We start from the raw sequence: 15,208 nt of genomic DNA on the forward strand, positions 1-15,208 counted from the left end.
GGAAACTGAGCTGCACTTCCTAACCTCCTGCCCAATGTATGACCATATTAGAGACACATATTTCCCTCAGATTACACAGATCCACAAAGAATTAGAAAACAAATTCAATTTTGATAAACTCCCATATCTACTGGGTGAAATTCCACAGTGTGCCATCACAGCAGCAAGATTTGTGACCTGTTACCACGAGAAAAGGGCAACCAGTGAAGAACACACACCATTGTAAATACAACCCATATTTATGCTTATTTATTTTATCTTGTGTTCTTTACCATTTGTACATTGTTAAAACACTGTATATATATATAATATGACATTTGTAATGTCTTTATTGTTTTGAAACTTCTGTATGTGTAATGTTTACTCTTAATTTTGATTGTTTATTTCACTTTATATATTCACTTTATATATTATCTACCTCACTTGCTTTGGCAATGTTAACACATGTTTCCCATGCCAATAAAGCCCCTTGAATTGAATTGAATTGAGAGAGCGAGCGAGAGAGACAGAGAGAGAGAGAGGCACAGGCACAGGCACAGAGAGAGACAGAGAGAGAGAGAGAGGCACAGGCACAGAGAGAGACACAGAGAGAGAGAGAGAGAGAGAGGCACAGGCACAGAGAAAGAGTTTTTTTCTCTCTCTGTCTTCAGACAATCTGCTGCACCACGAGAGAAAAGGGAGGGAGCACACGGCCTTTTTTTGTGTAGGTGGTCTGGCTAGTAGCTGTGTGTCTGTAGTGTTGTTGGTGTAAACCTCAGTTTTTGTAGAAAACTGGACATTTACGTAGTTCGCCATGTCCGAGGAGATTGAAGGAACAAGGCCTGCCGTCGGGGAGGCAACCCACGAGGAACAGCAGGTTAGAGTTGTAATTACATTGATGCTAACAAGCTAGGTTAGTGATACATTGCTAGTAGCCATGTCAAATATGTCTGTCAAAGCAGCAGTTTAGTTAGTTGACGTTTAGTAACTTAATTTATTTCAAATGTATCATCACCGTGCATTGAATTGTGCACATAACCATTATTTTTATTTATCAATATGAGTGGTTAGCTAGTTAGCAACACAGAGATAGCTTTATTAATTTTACCGGTAGCTAGCTAGCTATGTAGCTTAGCTAGATGTTTTCTACAATTTTGTCTGCCTGCGTTCATGCATGCCGCTAAACTACGTTTTCTTTGGGGGGGGGGGGGACATTGCAGATAAGCTGAAGGCTATGTTGCCAGCTAGCAACCTAACCCCACTCATTGGAGAATCAAATCAAAGGCCATCATTTGTCTGATAGAATCATAACCAGTAGCTAAACTAATCGACTTGTCAACCGTCGAGATGGACAAAAACACCATTTTGTTGCTGTGATGATGGTAACATGTTACCCCAACCCTATTAATTTGTGTCTTATACTGTGTATTTGTGTGTTGTTCTGTCAACACAGGAGATGGATGACACAGTCCTCAGCCCGGAGAAGGCAGAGGAGGTGAAACTCAAGGCCAGGTTCCCTCATCTTGGAGCCAAGCCTGGGGGCTCTGACCTGCTCCGGAAACGGATTCAGAAAGGGGTAATAATGGCCTGATGGTTGTGCCCTGCAAACTCAACACTTTGGTAGCTGTAGATGATTCTAGTTAGGCTGAACGTGCAAACTAAGCTATTTACACTTTACATTCACTTGCTTTCACAGCAATCCATTTTTGTTATGGAATCATTGTCATGCTTTTTTTTATAAGCATAAGCATTCATTTTCTTGGACAACACAAACATCTTTGTATTGGCTGTAACATATCTGATCTGTGATTTATTTATATATACAGTATATATATACATTTTCTCTGTTCAGCAAAAGTTCTTTGACTCTGGGGACTACAACATGGCCAAGGCTAAGGTGCAGAACAAGCAGCAGCTCCCTGCAGTGACGCCGGCTGAGAAGGCAGAGATAACCGGGGACCACATCCCCACACCCCAGGACATCCCCCAGAGGAAGCCCTCCATCGTGGCCAGCAAACTGGCTGGCTGAGGGGCTGATGGAAACAGGGAAGCTTTGGAAATTTGAAATCTGTTCTGTTCTGGTGTTATCATTCCATCGCTCTCTCTCTCTCTCCTCTCTCCTCTCTCTCTCATGCCAGTCCCAATTCAATCCCTACTTCCTTTACCTCTTGGCCCTAACCCTTCAATGTTTGATATATCTTGCTGTGGCTTCCACCACAGTACCTACACCTTACAGATTTGCAAACATTGAATGGTTAGAGCCAGAGGGAACGGGCAGAGAGGTAATTCAGATCAGTGTATTCTCTCTCCCTCCATCTCTCTTCTTTCCTAGACAGCTGTCTTCTGCCCCCCAATTTTTTTCCCTCACCATCACCACCATCTCTATATGAATTCTGAAAAATTATGTTTTTGAGAATCAAGCAGAAAGACTCCTGAGAAATATTGCTGCCAGAGGATGACTGTCTTCGGATACTGACTGAAAAAATTGGTTTAAAGGGACACGTTTTTTGCAAAGTCTAGTTCAAAGTGGCCTGTATCTACTGTAGTGACTTATGTAAACTGTACATAGCCTATCACCATGTATGGGAGAGGCCAGGTCAATATCTTAGACATGTTTTACCTTCCATGGCTTCCATTGACATATTAAATTGTGAGGTAATATTCTAGAACCAACCGATGAGAATTATTGATCACTCTTAGAATCCTGTTCTGGTTCCAGATCTATTTCTGTTTGTCTGGACAGCTTCTTGACCTTACAGTCATTGTCTAGACAACACAAACCGTTCTGGTACCATCAGTCTTAATGCCCTCCTCCACTGTCCAAAAGCTATGTTGTTTGTTTTGATGCATTGATTGAAAATAGCCTGTATCGCACAGTAGCTGTCATGTATATTATGAATCTCATCTGAACCTCTTAAATGGCCTTTAACAGTTTATGAGCCTCTGTTTTCTCTTGGGCAATATTTGCTCACTCACTCCAGTGAGAGAATCTCTGCTTGTCTGATATGGATCCCTATATAGTGCACTCCCTGTGAGGCTCTGGTCAAATGTAGTGGACTAGGGGTTAGGATGCCATTTCTGATGACATAGCCTCTGTGAATCTAGCCTAGGAATGCCTGCCTGCCTCTATATCTGAGACTCAGGTCATTTAGGTTTAGTAGTCGAGCAACTCGCTTTAAATGAAGTGTCAGTTTGAACGGTGTGCATGTGCATTGACTGTGTGCAGTCACGTTGTGCCATTTGTAAATAAAATAGTTTTGCACAATAGCTTTGTTTTGACCTTTTGTTCTCTTGGTTGATGTTCTACTTGTTTTCTGCTTTCACAGTAGCTATTATAATACAGCTGTAATGTCTACGTTGACCAACACTGGCAAAGAACACAATGAACGTGGAAGAGAATATAATAGGCCCATTTACCTTCAAATCCATCCATTTATTAGTCTGGGTGCTGGTCTGTAGCCTGGGTGACGATCTGTAGCCTGGGTGCTGGTCTGTAGCCTGGGTGCTGGTCTGTAGCCTGGGTGACGGTCTGTAGCCTGGGTGCTGGTCTGTAGCCTGGGTGACGGTCTGTAGCCTGGGTGACGGTCTGTAGCCTGGGTGCTGGTCTGTAGCCTGGGTGACGGTCTGTAGCCTGGGTGACGGTCTGTAGCCTGGGTGCTGGTATATACAAGGGATTTATGTAGAGACCCATAAGTCACTTTCCAATTGTTTTTCAATTTATAATTTGAAATGAATCTTCATAATCTAAAAGGGGTTATTTATTTTACTTACTTGACACATTTGTAATTTGACAAATCTGGACTGTGTTTTCAATAACATTATTAAATAAATCTGGTTGTTTTTATTCTTACCGATTGAATTTATTTGGGGTAACATACATATTCAACAAAATGTACAATGTGGACCCAGAGGATATCACAGCTTGTTTCCATAGTGATCCTCGATGGTAAAAATAATAACACGTCTAATGATTAAAAGACAAAGAGAAAATTACAAAATAACCATAAATACGTTCATTTATTTTAACATCCTAAAAAGTGGCACTATTCACTGCACTTCTTCCGAACCTTAAAAATCTATCGTATTAATTTCACATTAAAACAAATCTATTAATCCTTCAAATAAATACACCGTACCAGCAGTAGGGGGCGCAAGAGGCAATGTAGTGGTTTCTCTGATTAAGACAACCTTGTCCAGATTAAAACCTTTGCCTGCTTTTTTGAAGCTATTTCTACTTTTTTTTCTTTGCTTAATCTCCAAGGAGAGGCCATTCCATAGACAAATGCCTGTATATAAAAAAACGTGCTCCTCACAATACTGTTTACTCTTGGGATTTTACAAGACATAACACTAGCTCTGCTATTGTAACTGTGTTGGTTATAGACCATATCAATGTGGTTTTTCATATAACCTGGGCTACTGCCAGCTGTACCAGTCTAGAGGTAACAACAAGGTGGACCAGCACCAACACAGACAGTACCTCAAGGTTCGACTACCTGCTGTACCAGTCTAGAGGTAACAAGAAGGTGGCCTAGCACCAGACTGGCTCAGTACCTCAAGGTTCGACTGCCAGCTGTACCAGTCTAGAGGTAGCAAGAAGGTGGACCAGCACCAACACAGACAGTACCTCAAGGTTCAACTGCCAGCTGTACCAGTCTGTACCTCAAGGTACCTCAAGGTTCGACTGCCTGCCCCAGGTCCTCTGCCAGCTGTACCACCTAATGCCAGCTGTACCAGTCTAACTGCCCCAGGTCCTCTGCAAGGATCCCTTGTCCGAGGGTGCCTACTACTGGGAGGTGGAGCGGAAAAGGGGGGCCTGCACCTAAAAGGACCTCAAGAGGACAGGCTACGGGGACAGCTCCGATTCTAGCCACTCTGCCCAGCATAGTAAAGACCAACTGGATATCAATGCACCCTATTCATCCCGGATAGGGGTCTTCTTGGACCTATCGGCAGCCACCCTCTCCTTCTACACCATGAGGGGTACCATGTCTCTCACCTACCGCTTCAATGCCTCTTCCGCTGAGCACGTCTATCCAGGTTTCTGAGTCTGGTATCAGTCAGCTGTCACCATTGCGCTTTCACACCGAGGATTGGTGATTATCAAGGGGCAGATTTTTGGAAATATATTTTTTCAAATAGTTTTAATATATTATTATTCACTATGGATGTTCAAAAAGCTATGACTTACATTTCTGAGCAGCAGACCAGGTACATCTATATGTGCTCATGCCCTCAACATGATCAGGACAGAGAAACCAGACACACGTTCCCTCAACATGATCAGGACAGAGAAACCAGTCACACGTTCCCTCAACATGATCAGGAGAGAGAAACCAGACACACGTTCCCTCAACATGATCAGGAGAGAGAAACCAGACACACGCTCCCTCAACATGATCAGGAGAGAGAAACCAGACACACATGTTCCCTCAACATGATCAGGACAAAGAAACCAGACACACGTTCCCTCAACATGATCAGGACAGAGAAACCAGACACACGCTCCCTCAACATGATCAGGACAGAGAAACCAGACACGTGCTCATTGCTCACACTCCAAACAAAAGACAATGAAAATAAATTAATTTGATCAAATAAACCAAAACTTGTTTCTCACAAGTGTAGCAGGTTGTGAACTCTGCAAACAATGTTTCCACTCCGAGAATGAGAACGGTAAATTACTGTAATTAATACATGCATTAACAGAAATTAACGTAAACAAACGACAGGGCGATTAACGGTACATTTACTACAGGCGAGTGGCAACATATGTACTGGTGAATTAACATATGTAAATTAATCAAAATAAGAAATAAAATGGAAAACAATTCACACAATGAAACAATGAATGAGAGAGACTGGTCTATAGCTTCACCACACACCCCTCACACCCCTGCCCTGCTGAGCCAGTCTGGAGAGAGACTGGTCTATATCTTCACCACACACCCCTCACACCCCTGCCCTGCTGAGCCAGTCTGGAGAGAGACTGGTCTATATCTTCACCACACACCCCTCACACCCCTGCCCTGCTGAGCCAGTCTGGAGAGAGAGACTGGTCTATATCTTCACCACACACCCCTGCCCTGCTGAGCCAGTCTGGAGAGAGACTGGTCTATATCTTCACCACACACCCCTGCCCTGCTGAGCCAGTCTGGAGAGAGACTGGTCTATATCTTCACCACACACCCCTGCCCTGCTGAGCCAGTCTGGAGAGAGAGACTGATCTATATCTTCACCACACACCCCTGCCCTGCTGAGCCAGTCTGGAGAGAGAGACTGGTCTATATCTTCACCACACACCCCTGCCCTGCTGAGCCAGTCTGGAGAGAGACTGGTCTATACCTTCACCACACACCCCTGCCCTGCTGAGCCAGTCTGGAGAGAGAGACTGGTCTATATCTTCACCATACACCCCTGCCCTGTTGAGCCAGTCTGGAGAGAGAGACTGGTCTATATCTTCACCACACACCCCTGCCCTGCTGAGCCAGTCTGGAGAGAGACTGGTCTATATCTTCACCACACACCCCTCACACCCCTGCCCTGCTGAGCCAGTCTGGAGAGAGACTGGTCTATATCTTCACCACACACCCCTCACACCCCTGCCCTGCTGAGCCAGTCTGGAGAGAGAGACTGGTCTATATCTTCACCACACACCCCTGCCCTGCTGAGCCAGTCTGGAGAGAGACTGGTCTATATCTTCACCACACACCCCTGCCCTGCTGAGCCAGTCTGGAGAGAGACTGGTCTATATCTTCACCACACACCCCTGCCCTGCTGAGCCAGTCTGGAGAGAGAGACTGATCTATATCTTCACCACACACCCCTGCCCTGCTGAGCCAGTCTGGAGAGAGAGACTGGTCTATATCTTCACCACACACCCCTGCCCTGCTGAGCCAGTCTGGAGAGAGAGACTGGTCTATATCTTCACCACACACCCCTGCCCTGCTGAGCCAGTCTGGAGAGAGAGACTGGTCTATATCTTCACCACACACCCCTGCCCTGCTGAGCCAGTCTGGAGAGAGAGACTGGTCTATATCTTCACCACACACCCCTGCCCTGCTGAGCCAGTCTGGAGAGAGAGACTGGTCTATATCTTCACCACACACCCCTGCCCTGCTGAGCCAGTCTGGAGAGAGACTGGTCTATACCTTCACCACACACCCCTGCCCTGCTGAGCCAGTCTGGAGAGAGAGACTGGTCTATATCTTCACCATACACCCCTGCCCTGTTGAGCCAGTCTGGAGAGAGAGACTGGTCTATATCTTCACCACACACCCCTGCCCTGCTGAGCCAGTCTGGAGAGAGACTGGTCTATATCTTCACCACACACCCCTCACACCCCTGCCCTGTTGAGCCAGTCTGGAGAGAGACTGGTCTATATCTTCATCACACACCCCTCACACCCCTGCCCTGCTGAGCCAGTCTGGAGAGAGAGACTGGTCTATATCTTCACCACACACCCCTCACACCCCTTCCCTGTTGAGCCAGTCTGGAGAGAGACTGGTCTATATCTTCACCACACACCCCTCACATCCCTGCCCTGTTGAGCCAGTCTGGAGAGAGACTGGTCTATATCTTCATCACACACCCCTCACACCCCTGCCCTGCTGAGCCAGTCTGGAGAGAGAGACTGGTCTATATCTTCACCATACACCCCTCACACCCCTGCCCTGCTGAGCCAGTCTGGAGAGAGACTGGTCTATATCTTCACCACACACCCCTGCCCTGCTGAGCCAGTCTGGAGAGAGACTGGTCTATATCTTCACCACACACCCCTGCCCTGCTGAGCCAGTCTGGAGAGAGAGACTGGTCTATATCTTCACCACACACCCCTGCCCTGCTGAGCCAGTCTGGAGAGAGAGACTGGTCTATATCTTCACCACACACCCCTGCCCTGCTGAGCCAGTCTGGAGAGAGAGACTGGTCTATATCTTCACCACACACCCCTGCCCTGCTGAGCCAGTCTGGAGAGAGAGACTGGTCTATATCTTCACCACACACCCCTGCCCTGCTGAGCCAGTCTGGAGAGAGAGACTGGTCTATATCTTCACCACACACCCCTGCCCTGCTGAGCCAGTCTGGAGAGAGAGACTGGTCTATATCTTCACCACACACCCCTGCCCTGCTGAGCCAGTCTGGAGAGAGACTGGTCTATATCTTCACCACACACCCCTCACACCCCTGCCCTGCTGAGCCAGTCTGGAGAGAGACTGGTCTATATCTTCACCATACACCCCTGCCCTGCTGAGCCAGTCTGGAGAGAGACTGGTCTATATCTTCACCACACCCATGCCCTGCTGAGCCAGTCTGGAGAGAGAGACTGGTCTATATCTTCACCACACACCCTTGCCCTGCTGAGCCATTCTGGAGAGAGACTGGTCTTATCTTCACCACACACCCCTGCCCTGCTGAGCCAGTCTGGAGAGAGAGACTGGTCTATATCTTCACCACACACCCCTGCCCTGTTGAGCCAGTCTGGAGAGAGAGACTGGTCTATATCTTCACTACACACCCCTGCCCTGCTGAGCCAGTCTGGAGAGAGAGACTGGTCTATATCTGCCCTGCTGAGCCATTCTGGAGAGAGACTGGTCTATATCTTCACCACACACCCCTGCCCTGCTGAGCCAGTCTGGAGATAGAGACTGGTCTATATCTTCACCACACACCCCTGCCCTGCTGAGCCATTCTGGAGAGAGAGACTGGTCTATATCTTCACCACACACCCCTCACACCCCTGCCCTGCTGAGCCAGTCTGGAGAGAGACTGGTCTATATCTTCACCATACACCCCTCACACCCCTGCCCTGCTGAGCCAGTCTGGAGAGAGAGACTGGTCTATATCTTCACCACACACCCCTGCCCTGCTGAGCCAGTCTGGAGAGAGACTGGTCTATATCTTCACCATACACCCCTGCCCTGCTGAGCCTGTCTGGAGAGAGACTGGTCTATATCTTCACCATACACCCCTGCCCTGCTGAGCCAGTCTGGAGAGAGAGACTGGTCTATATCTTCACCACACACCCCTGCCCTGCTGAGCCAGTCTGGAGAGAGACTGGTCTATATCTTCACCATACACCCCTGCCCTGCTGAGCCATTCTGGAGAGAGAGACTGGTCTATATCTTCACCATACACCCCTGCCCTGCTGAGCCATTCTGGAGAGAGAGACTGGGATGCATAGTATTTATATCAGCCCTCTGGTTACACTGAAGAGCAAGATGTGCCGCTCTGTTCTGGACCAGCTGCAGCTTAACTAGGTCTTTCCTTGCCGCACTGGATCACACGACTGGACAATAGTCAAGATTAGACAAAACTAGAGCCTGCAGAACTTGCTTTATGGAGTGTGGTGTCAAAAAAGCAGAGCATCTCTTTATTTACAGACAGACTTCTCCCCATCTTTATAACCATTGAGTCTATATGTTTTGACCATGACAGTTTACAATCTAAGGTAACGCCAAGTAATTTAGTCTCCTCAACTTGTTCAACAGCCACACCATTCATTACCAGATTCAGCTGACGTCTAGAACTTAGGGAATGATTTGTACCAAATACAATGCTCTTAGTTTCAGAGATGTTCAAGGACCAGTTTATTACTGGCCACCCATTCCAACACTGACGGCAGCTCTTCGTTAAGGGTTTCAGTGATTTCATTAACTGTGGTTGCTGATGCGTGTATGTTTGAATGTTTGAATGTTATAATGTAATATGTAATAAGCCAAGCAGCCACAAGGAGGTCACCTTTCAAGGCAACAGCCACCGGACGCGCGGAATAGATATACCCATAATGCACAGAGACTTCACACTTGAAGAAGTATGGAGATTCCTGTCGGCACGTAGCCGCTATTTTCTCTCTCTCCGCTACTTTTTCCTTTATATTTTTCATATTTATTAACTGGGTCGCAAATGAAGAGACAGAGGCTAAAGTGAAGAGTGGATATAAAGCATATTGAATGTCATGGCAGCTTCTGAACTATACTCCAAGGTAGGCTAATATGATTAGTAGGTTTCTGTCAGTGGCATGTAAGTTAGCAGGACTATCGGATCATTTACGGATAGAGACAACAGTTAAATGGAGTTACGCTATTTTATCAACGTTGGCCTCAGTTTTGTTCTCACAGTTAATGTGTGTGTGCCTTTATGTAACGTTAGGTCATTGCGATATACTTTTTGCTACATGTCAACTGCCGCAGACAGTGAAGAGTGATGACACAGCTGTGGAAAGTTAAAGTTACTCGGTGTATATCGCCTCGATTTAAGAGAATGGGAGTTGAGCGTTCCTCAACTACTTTGTGAGTTGCATCAAGATTATAAAGTTATTAGTAACATCAATGGTTTTGTTGGTGAGAAATGTCAATGATGATTATTGACTAAATAAGTAATGTTGTCATCTCATCCATAGTGATATTAGATTGTATATCCGAAGAGAATGGTCACAAATGTTTGTTTTAAGTGGCATTGATCATTTAGATTAGACTAGAATGCAGTTGTGTATCCAGAATAGATTCTGACTGTATTCTTGCTCACAGCTGCACTCGGATCGGACAAACTTCCTGTATAAATTAAGACACCGCAGAGCCGGCGCAAAATATGTCTGGGAAAATATACCACAACCCAGGAATGAGACATCAGTTATACTCTGAATTGTCCCATTATCCAAAGTCTTACACCGATAAGATTGAAAATGCATTTCTCATCCCTGGATTGAGATACATCCGGCTCTGCAGAAGCGTGTCTGACCCGAGTGTAGCTGTAAGCAAGCATAGGGGTCTGAATCTATTCTGGATAGCAGTAGTGCAACATTGTCCTTATGTTGACATTTCTATGCATTAACCTGTGTCCCTCTGTCCCTCTACTCCCTCTGTATAATTAGACTAGATCATAGTAAAAAATGTCAGTTTGTTGCCTAGCCATATCTATGGCTCGTCGCTTTTTAAGTCCTAGATGTAGCTGTTATGTTGTTGACATGTCCATACATTAACCAGTCTTCCGCTGTCCCTCAGTATGCCCGGGTCTGGCTCCCAGATGCTGTGGAGGCATGGAAGCCAGCAGAGCTCACCAAGGACTACACTCCTGGAGACAGGGCTCTGTGTCTACAGCTGGAAGATGGCACAGTGAGAGAGGAGCTGGGTCTGGAGGGGTGGAGAGATGGGTCTCTGGGTCTGGAGGGGTGGAGAGATGGGTCTGGAGGGGTGGTGAGATGGGTCTCAGGGGTGGTGAGATGGGTCTCAGTGGTGGAGAGATGGGTCTGGAGGGGTGGAGAGATGGGTTCTGGGTCTGGAGGGGTGGTGAGATGGGTCTCTGGGTCTGCAGGGGTGGAGAGATGGGTTCTGGGTCTGGATGGGTGGTGAGATGGGTCTCGTTGGAATAGAAAGAAGGAACATTTGGATAAAGACCGGGGAAGGGTTTTGACTATGGCTGTTACTGTGGTGGGCAAGTCCTCAGAATGTAAATAATAATTGTTATCCTGTTTTATTTATGTACCTGGTTGTTACATTTACTTAAGACTAAAAATATGTTGCTAAAGTTAGTTACCACCTTGACTTGAGTAAGGGAAGGCTTCACACTACAGCTCCAGTTAGTTACCACCTTGACTTGAGTAAGGGAAGGCTTCACACTACAGCTCCAGTTAGTTACCACCTTGACTTGAGTAAGGGAAGGCTTCACACTACAGCTCCAGTTAGTTACCACCTTGACTTGAGTAAGGGAAGGCTTCACACTACAGCTCCAGTTAGTTACCACCTTGACTTGAGTAAGGGAAGGCTTCACACTACAGCTCCAGTTAGTTACCACCTTGACTTGAGTAAGGGAAGGCTTCACACTACAGCTCCAGTTAGTTACCACCTTGACTTGAGTAAGGGAAGGCTTCACACTACAGCTCCAGTTAGTTACCACCTTGACTTGAGTAAGGGAAGGCTTCACACTACAGCTCCAGTTAGTTACCACCTTGACTTGAGTAAGGGAAGGCTTCACACTACAGCTCCAGTTAGTTACCACCTTGACTTGAGTAAGGGAAGGCTTCACACTACAGCTCCAGTTAGTTACCACCTTGACTTGAGTAAGGGAAGGCTTCACACTACAGCTCCAGTTAGTTACCACCTTGACTTGAGTAAGGGAAGGCTTCACACTACAGCTCCAGTTAGTTACCACCTTGACTTGAGTAAGGGAAGGCTTCACACTACAGCTCCAGTTAGTTACCACCTTGACTTGAGTAAGGGAAGGCTTCACACTACAGCTCCAGTTAGTTACCACCTTGACTTGAGTAAGGGAAGGCTTCACACTACAGCTCCAGTTAGTTACCACCTTGACTTGAGTAAGGGAAGGCTTCACACTACAGCTCCAGTTAGTTACCACCTTGACTTGAGTAAGGGAAGGCTTCACACTACAGCTCCAGTTAGTTACCACCTTGACTTGAGTAAGGGAAGGCTTCACACTACAGCTCCAGTTAGTTACCACCTTGACTTGAGTAAGGGAAGGCTTCACACTACAGCTCCAGTGTTGGACACACATGTTCATAAGTAGCCTAAACATTCAATTTTTTTTTAGATCAAGCTAGATACAGGGACTGAAACGTAAGAGGCCACAACACCTACGGTGCTTTTACTCCAAACCTTTTTGCTGTTGCACAGCAGCTGACGGTTCAAGTTGAGGCATGTAATGCATGTACTTCAGGTATGGAAATAAGCCCAAGATGTTATCTGAGTGGTTGGGCAGAAGAGGATCACCATTTTAACTCTCTATTTAATGGACACATGGAGGAAAGACTAATTACACTATAAGGAGTTCGATGCTGCAATATGGCACTTTTTTTGGGGGGGTGACCTGATGAATTTCACATAGAAATGTGAATTATAGATCTGTCATTCCCATTGAAAAGCAAGTCTAAGAAGTGGTAGATATGTTCTATGTGCTCTTATTTGTATGTTTCTTGTTAATTTTTTTTTAACGTTCGGTTTTATACACCAGTTTCAAACAGCTGAAAACACTATATTTTTGGTGATGGGGAAATATATTTCACAGCGGGTTTAGATGGTACAATGATTCTGTACACTATACTTGCTTGTTTTGTCACATAAACTGAAATTAGGGGAACTATTAGAATTTTAGCAACCAGGAAATGGTGGAGCGGTTTCTGCATAGTGCATCTTTAATTAATTATAAGGCATTCTGTATACAATTCTAACGCTGAATAAACAACCCATATTAGATACATTGCACCATCCCACATAAGCTTGCACTAATTTCCGGTGCTTGTACAGTGCATATATATATATATATTTGTTATTGTTATTTTTGGGGTGTTCCTTTCATCTGACTGCGGTGTTTTCTTCCAGAACTTGGAACACAAGATCGACCCCCAGACCAATAGTTTACCCCCGCTAAGGAACCCTGATATCCTGGTGGGGGAGAATGACCTGACAGCTCTCAGCTACCTCCACGAACCAGCAGTTCTACACAACCTCAAAGTGCGCTTCGTGGAGTCCAAGATCATCTACACCTACTGTGGTAAAGAAACACTCACACTCCCAAGATCATCTACACCTACTGCGGTAAAGAAACACTCACACTCCATCTACACCTACTGCGGTAAAGACACACTCACACTCCCAAGATCATCTATACCTACTGCGGTAAAGAAACACTCACACTCCATCTACACCTACTGCGGTAAAGACACACTCACACTCCCAAGATCATCTATACCTACTGTGGTAAAGACACACTCACACTCCCAAGTCCATCTACGCCTACTGCGGTAAAGACACACTCACACTCCCAAGTCCATCTACGCCTACTGCGGTAAAGAAACACTCACACTCCCAAGATCATCTATACCTACTGTGGTAAAGAAACACTCACACTCCATCTACACCTACTGCGGTAAAGACACACTCACACTCCCAAGTCCATCCCTACCTACTGCGGTAAAGACACACTCACACTCCCAAGTCCATCTATACCTACTGTGGTAAAGAAACACTCACACTCCATCTACACCTACTGCGGTAAAGACACACTCCCAAGTCCATCTATACCTACTGCGGTAAAGACACACTCACACTCCCAAGTCCATCTACAGCTACTGCGGTAAAGACACACTCACACTCCCAAGTCCATCTTACACGTGTTGCAGGTAAAAACTAAAGCCTTTAACTCTGTTCTGGTGACTCACTGTAGACTTTGGAGTCCGGTTCACAGGACTGTCAGTTCCGTTTCCAGGTAATATAGATAGATAGATAGATAGATAGATAGATAGATAGATATAGAATAGATAATATAGTGTCGATCATATATTCAGAAGTCCTGACATTCTACCGTTCAGAATGTTCTACCTAAATATGCTTCTTTTAACCGTTGTGAAGTTTTTTATATCGGGAAATTTCATGTGGAAATTAGATCATTGTTGTCATTGTTGTTATTTCTGTATCTGGCAAAATATTTGTTGTTAACTGCTATCAGACCTGAGCTATTTGAAATGTTTGAAATTCTTTGTGTGTGTGTGTGTGTGTTTTGATAAATTATGCCACTGATTCGTTAATGTGAATTCATTCAGGCATCGTGTTGGTTGCTATCAACCCCTATGAGAGCATACCCATCTATGACCATGACATCATCAACGCCTACAGTGGACAGAACATGGGCGACATGGATCCTCACATCTTCGCTGTGGCAGAGGAGGCTTACAAACAGATGGCCAGGTCTGTCAATCACTCAGCACAATGTCTTGTCCTTGCTTCCTTCCTCTCTTGACGTGATTGGACAGGTCTCCATCACATGACTTTCAGCTGTCCAGTCATTCAACATCAGTGATTACTTCAAGGATAGCTGTTCTTCTTCTTCTTCTTCTAGAGATCAGAGGAACCAGTCTATCATAGTGAGTGGGGAGTCTGGGGCTGGTAAGACAGTCTCTGCTAAGTATGCCATGAGGTACTTTGCTACGGTCAGCGGGTCCTCCAGCGAGGCTAATGTGGAGGAGAGAGTCCTGGCCTCCAGCCCCATCATGGAGGTAAAGAGACCACCGGTCTATCTTTCAATTCACTAAACTTTATTGATCCTAGAAGGTCAATCGTTGTTGTAAGTCAAAGGCAAAAATGTTGTGAAGTTTTCAGATAGAGCTGACTATACACGCCAATGACATGCTTGTTTCTACAGGATATACAGTATATCTATCGGAAGGTTCTACGACGTTTTGCCCTGCAGAACATGGCCCACATCTACTTGTCTGTAGCCA

At 45.7% G+C, this 15,208-nt stretch overlaps 2 protein-coding genes across 3 annotated transcripts in view; both read left to right on the top strand.

The window, feature by feature from the left end:
- The first annotated feature begins 488 nt into the window (after positions 1-488).
- Positions 489-3,246, top strand: LOC109880177 (cAMP-regulated phosphoprotein 19). Its single transcript, XM_020472410.2, has 3 exons — positions 489-856; positions 1,433-1,555; positions 1,832-3,246. Exons 1-3 carry the CDS (start codon positions 794-796, stop codon positions 2,006-2,008), a joined length of 363 nt encoding a protein of 120 aa, XP_020327999.1. The 5' UTR covers positions 489-793; the 3' UTR covers positions 2,009-3,246.
- A 6,520-nt stretch (positions 3,247-9,766) lies between these two features.
- The window catches only part of LOC109880180 (unconventional myosin-Va), a 40,497-nt gene continuing 35,055 nt past the window's right edge, over positions 9,767-15,208 (top strand). Inside the window, exons 1-5 of one of the 2 annotated variants that reach the window (XM_031801524.1) lie at positions 9,767-9,961; positions 10,980-11,090; positions 13,311-13,482; positions 14,531-14,675; positions 14,827-14,983. In XM_031801524.1, the coding sequence (XP_031657384.1) occupies positions 9,935-9,961; positions 10,980-11,090; positions 13,311-13,482; positions 14,531-14,675; positions 14,827-14,983 (612 nt within the window). In that variant the 5' untranslated portion in view covers positions 9,767-9,934. The remainder of the gene's footprint in view (positions 9,962-10,979; positions 11,091-13,310; positions 13,483-14,530; positions 14,676-14,826; positions 14,984-15,208) is intronic. The other variant, XM_031801523.1, reaches the window with a different exon arrangement.

This window comes from Oncorhynchus kisutch, linkage group LG22, assembly GCF_002021735.2.
Source record: "Oncorhynchus kisutch isolate 150728-3 linkage group LG22, Okis_V2, whole genome shotgun sequence".
Taxonomy (NCBI): Eukaryota; Metazoa; Chordata; class Actinopteri; order Salmoniformes; family Salmonidae; genus Oncorhynchus; species Oncorhynchus kisutch.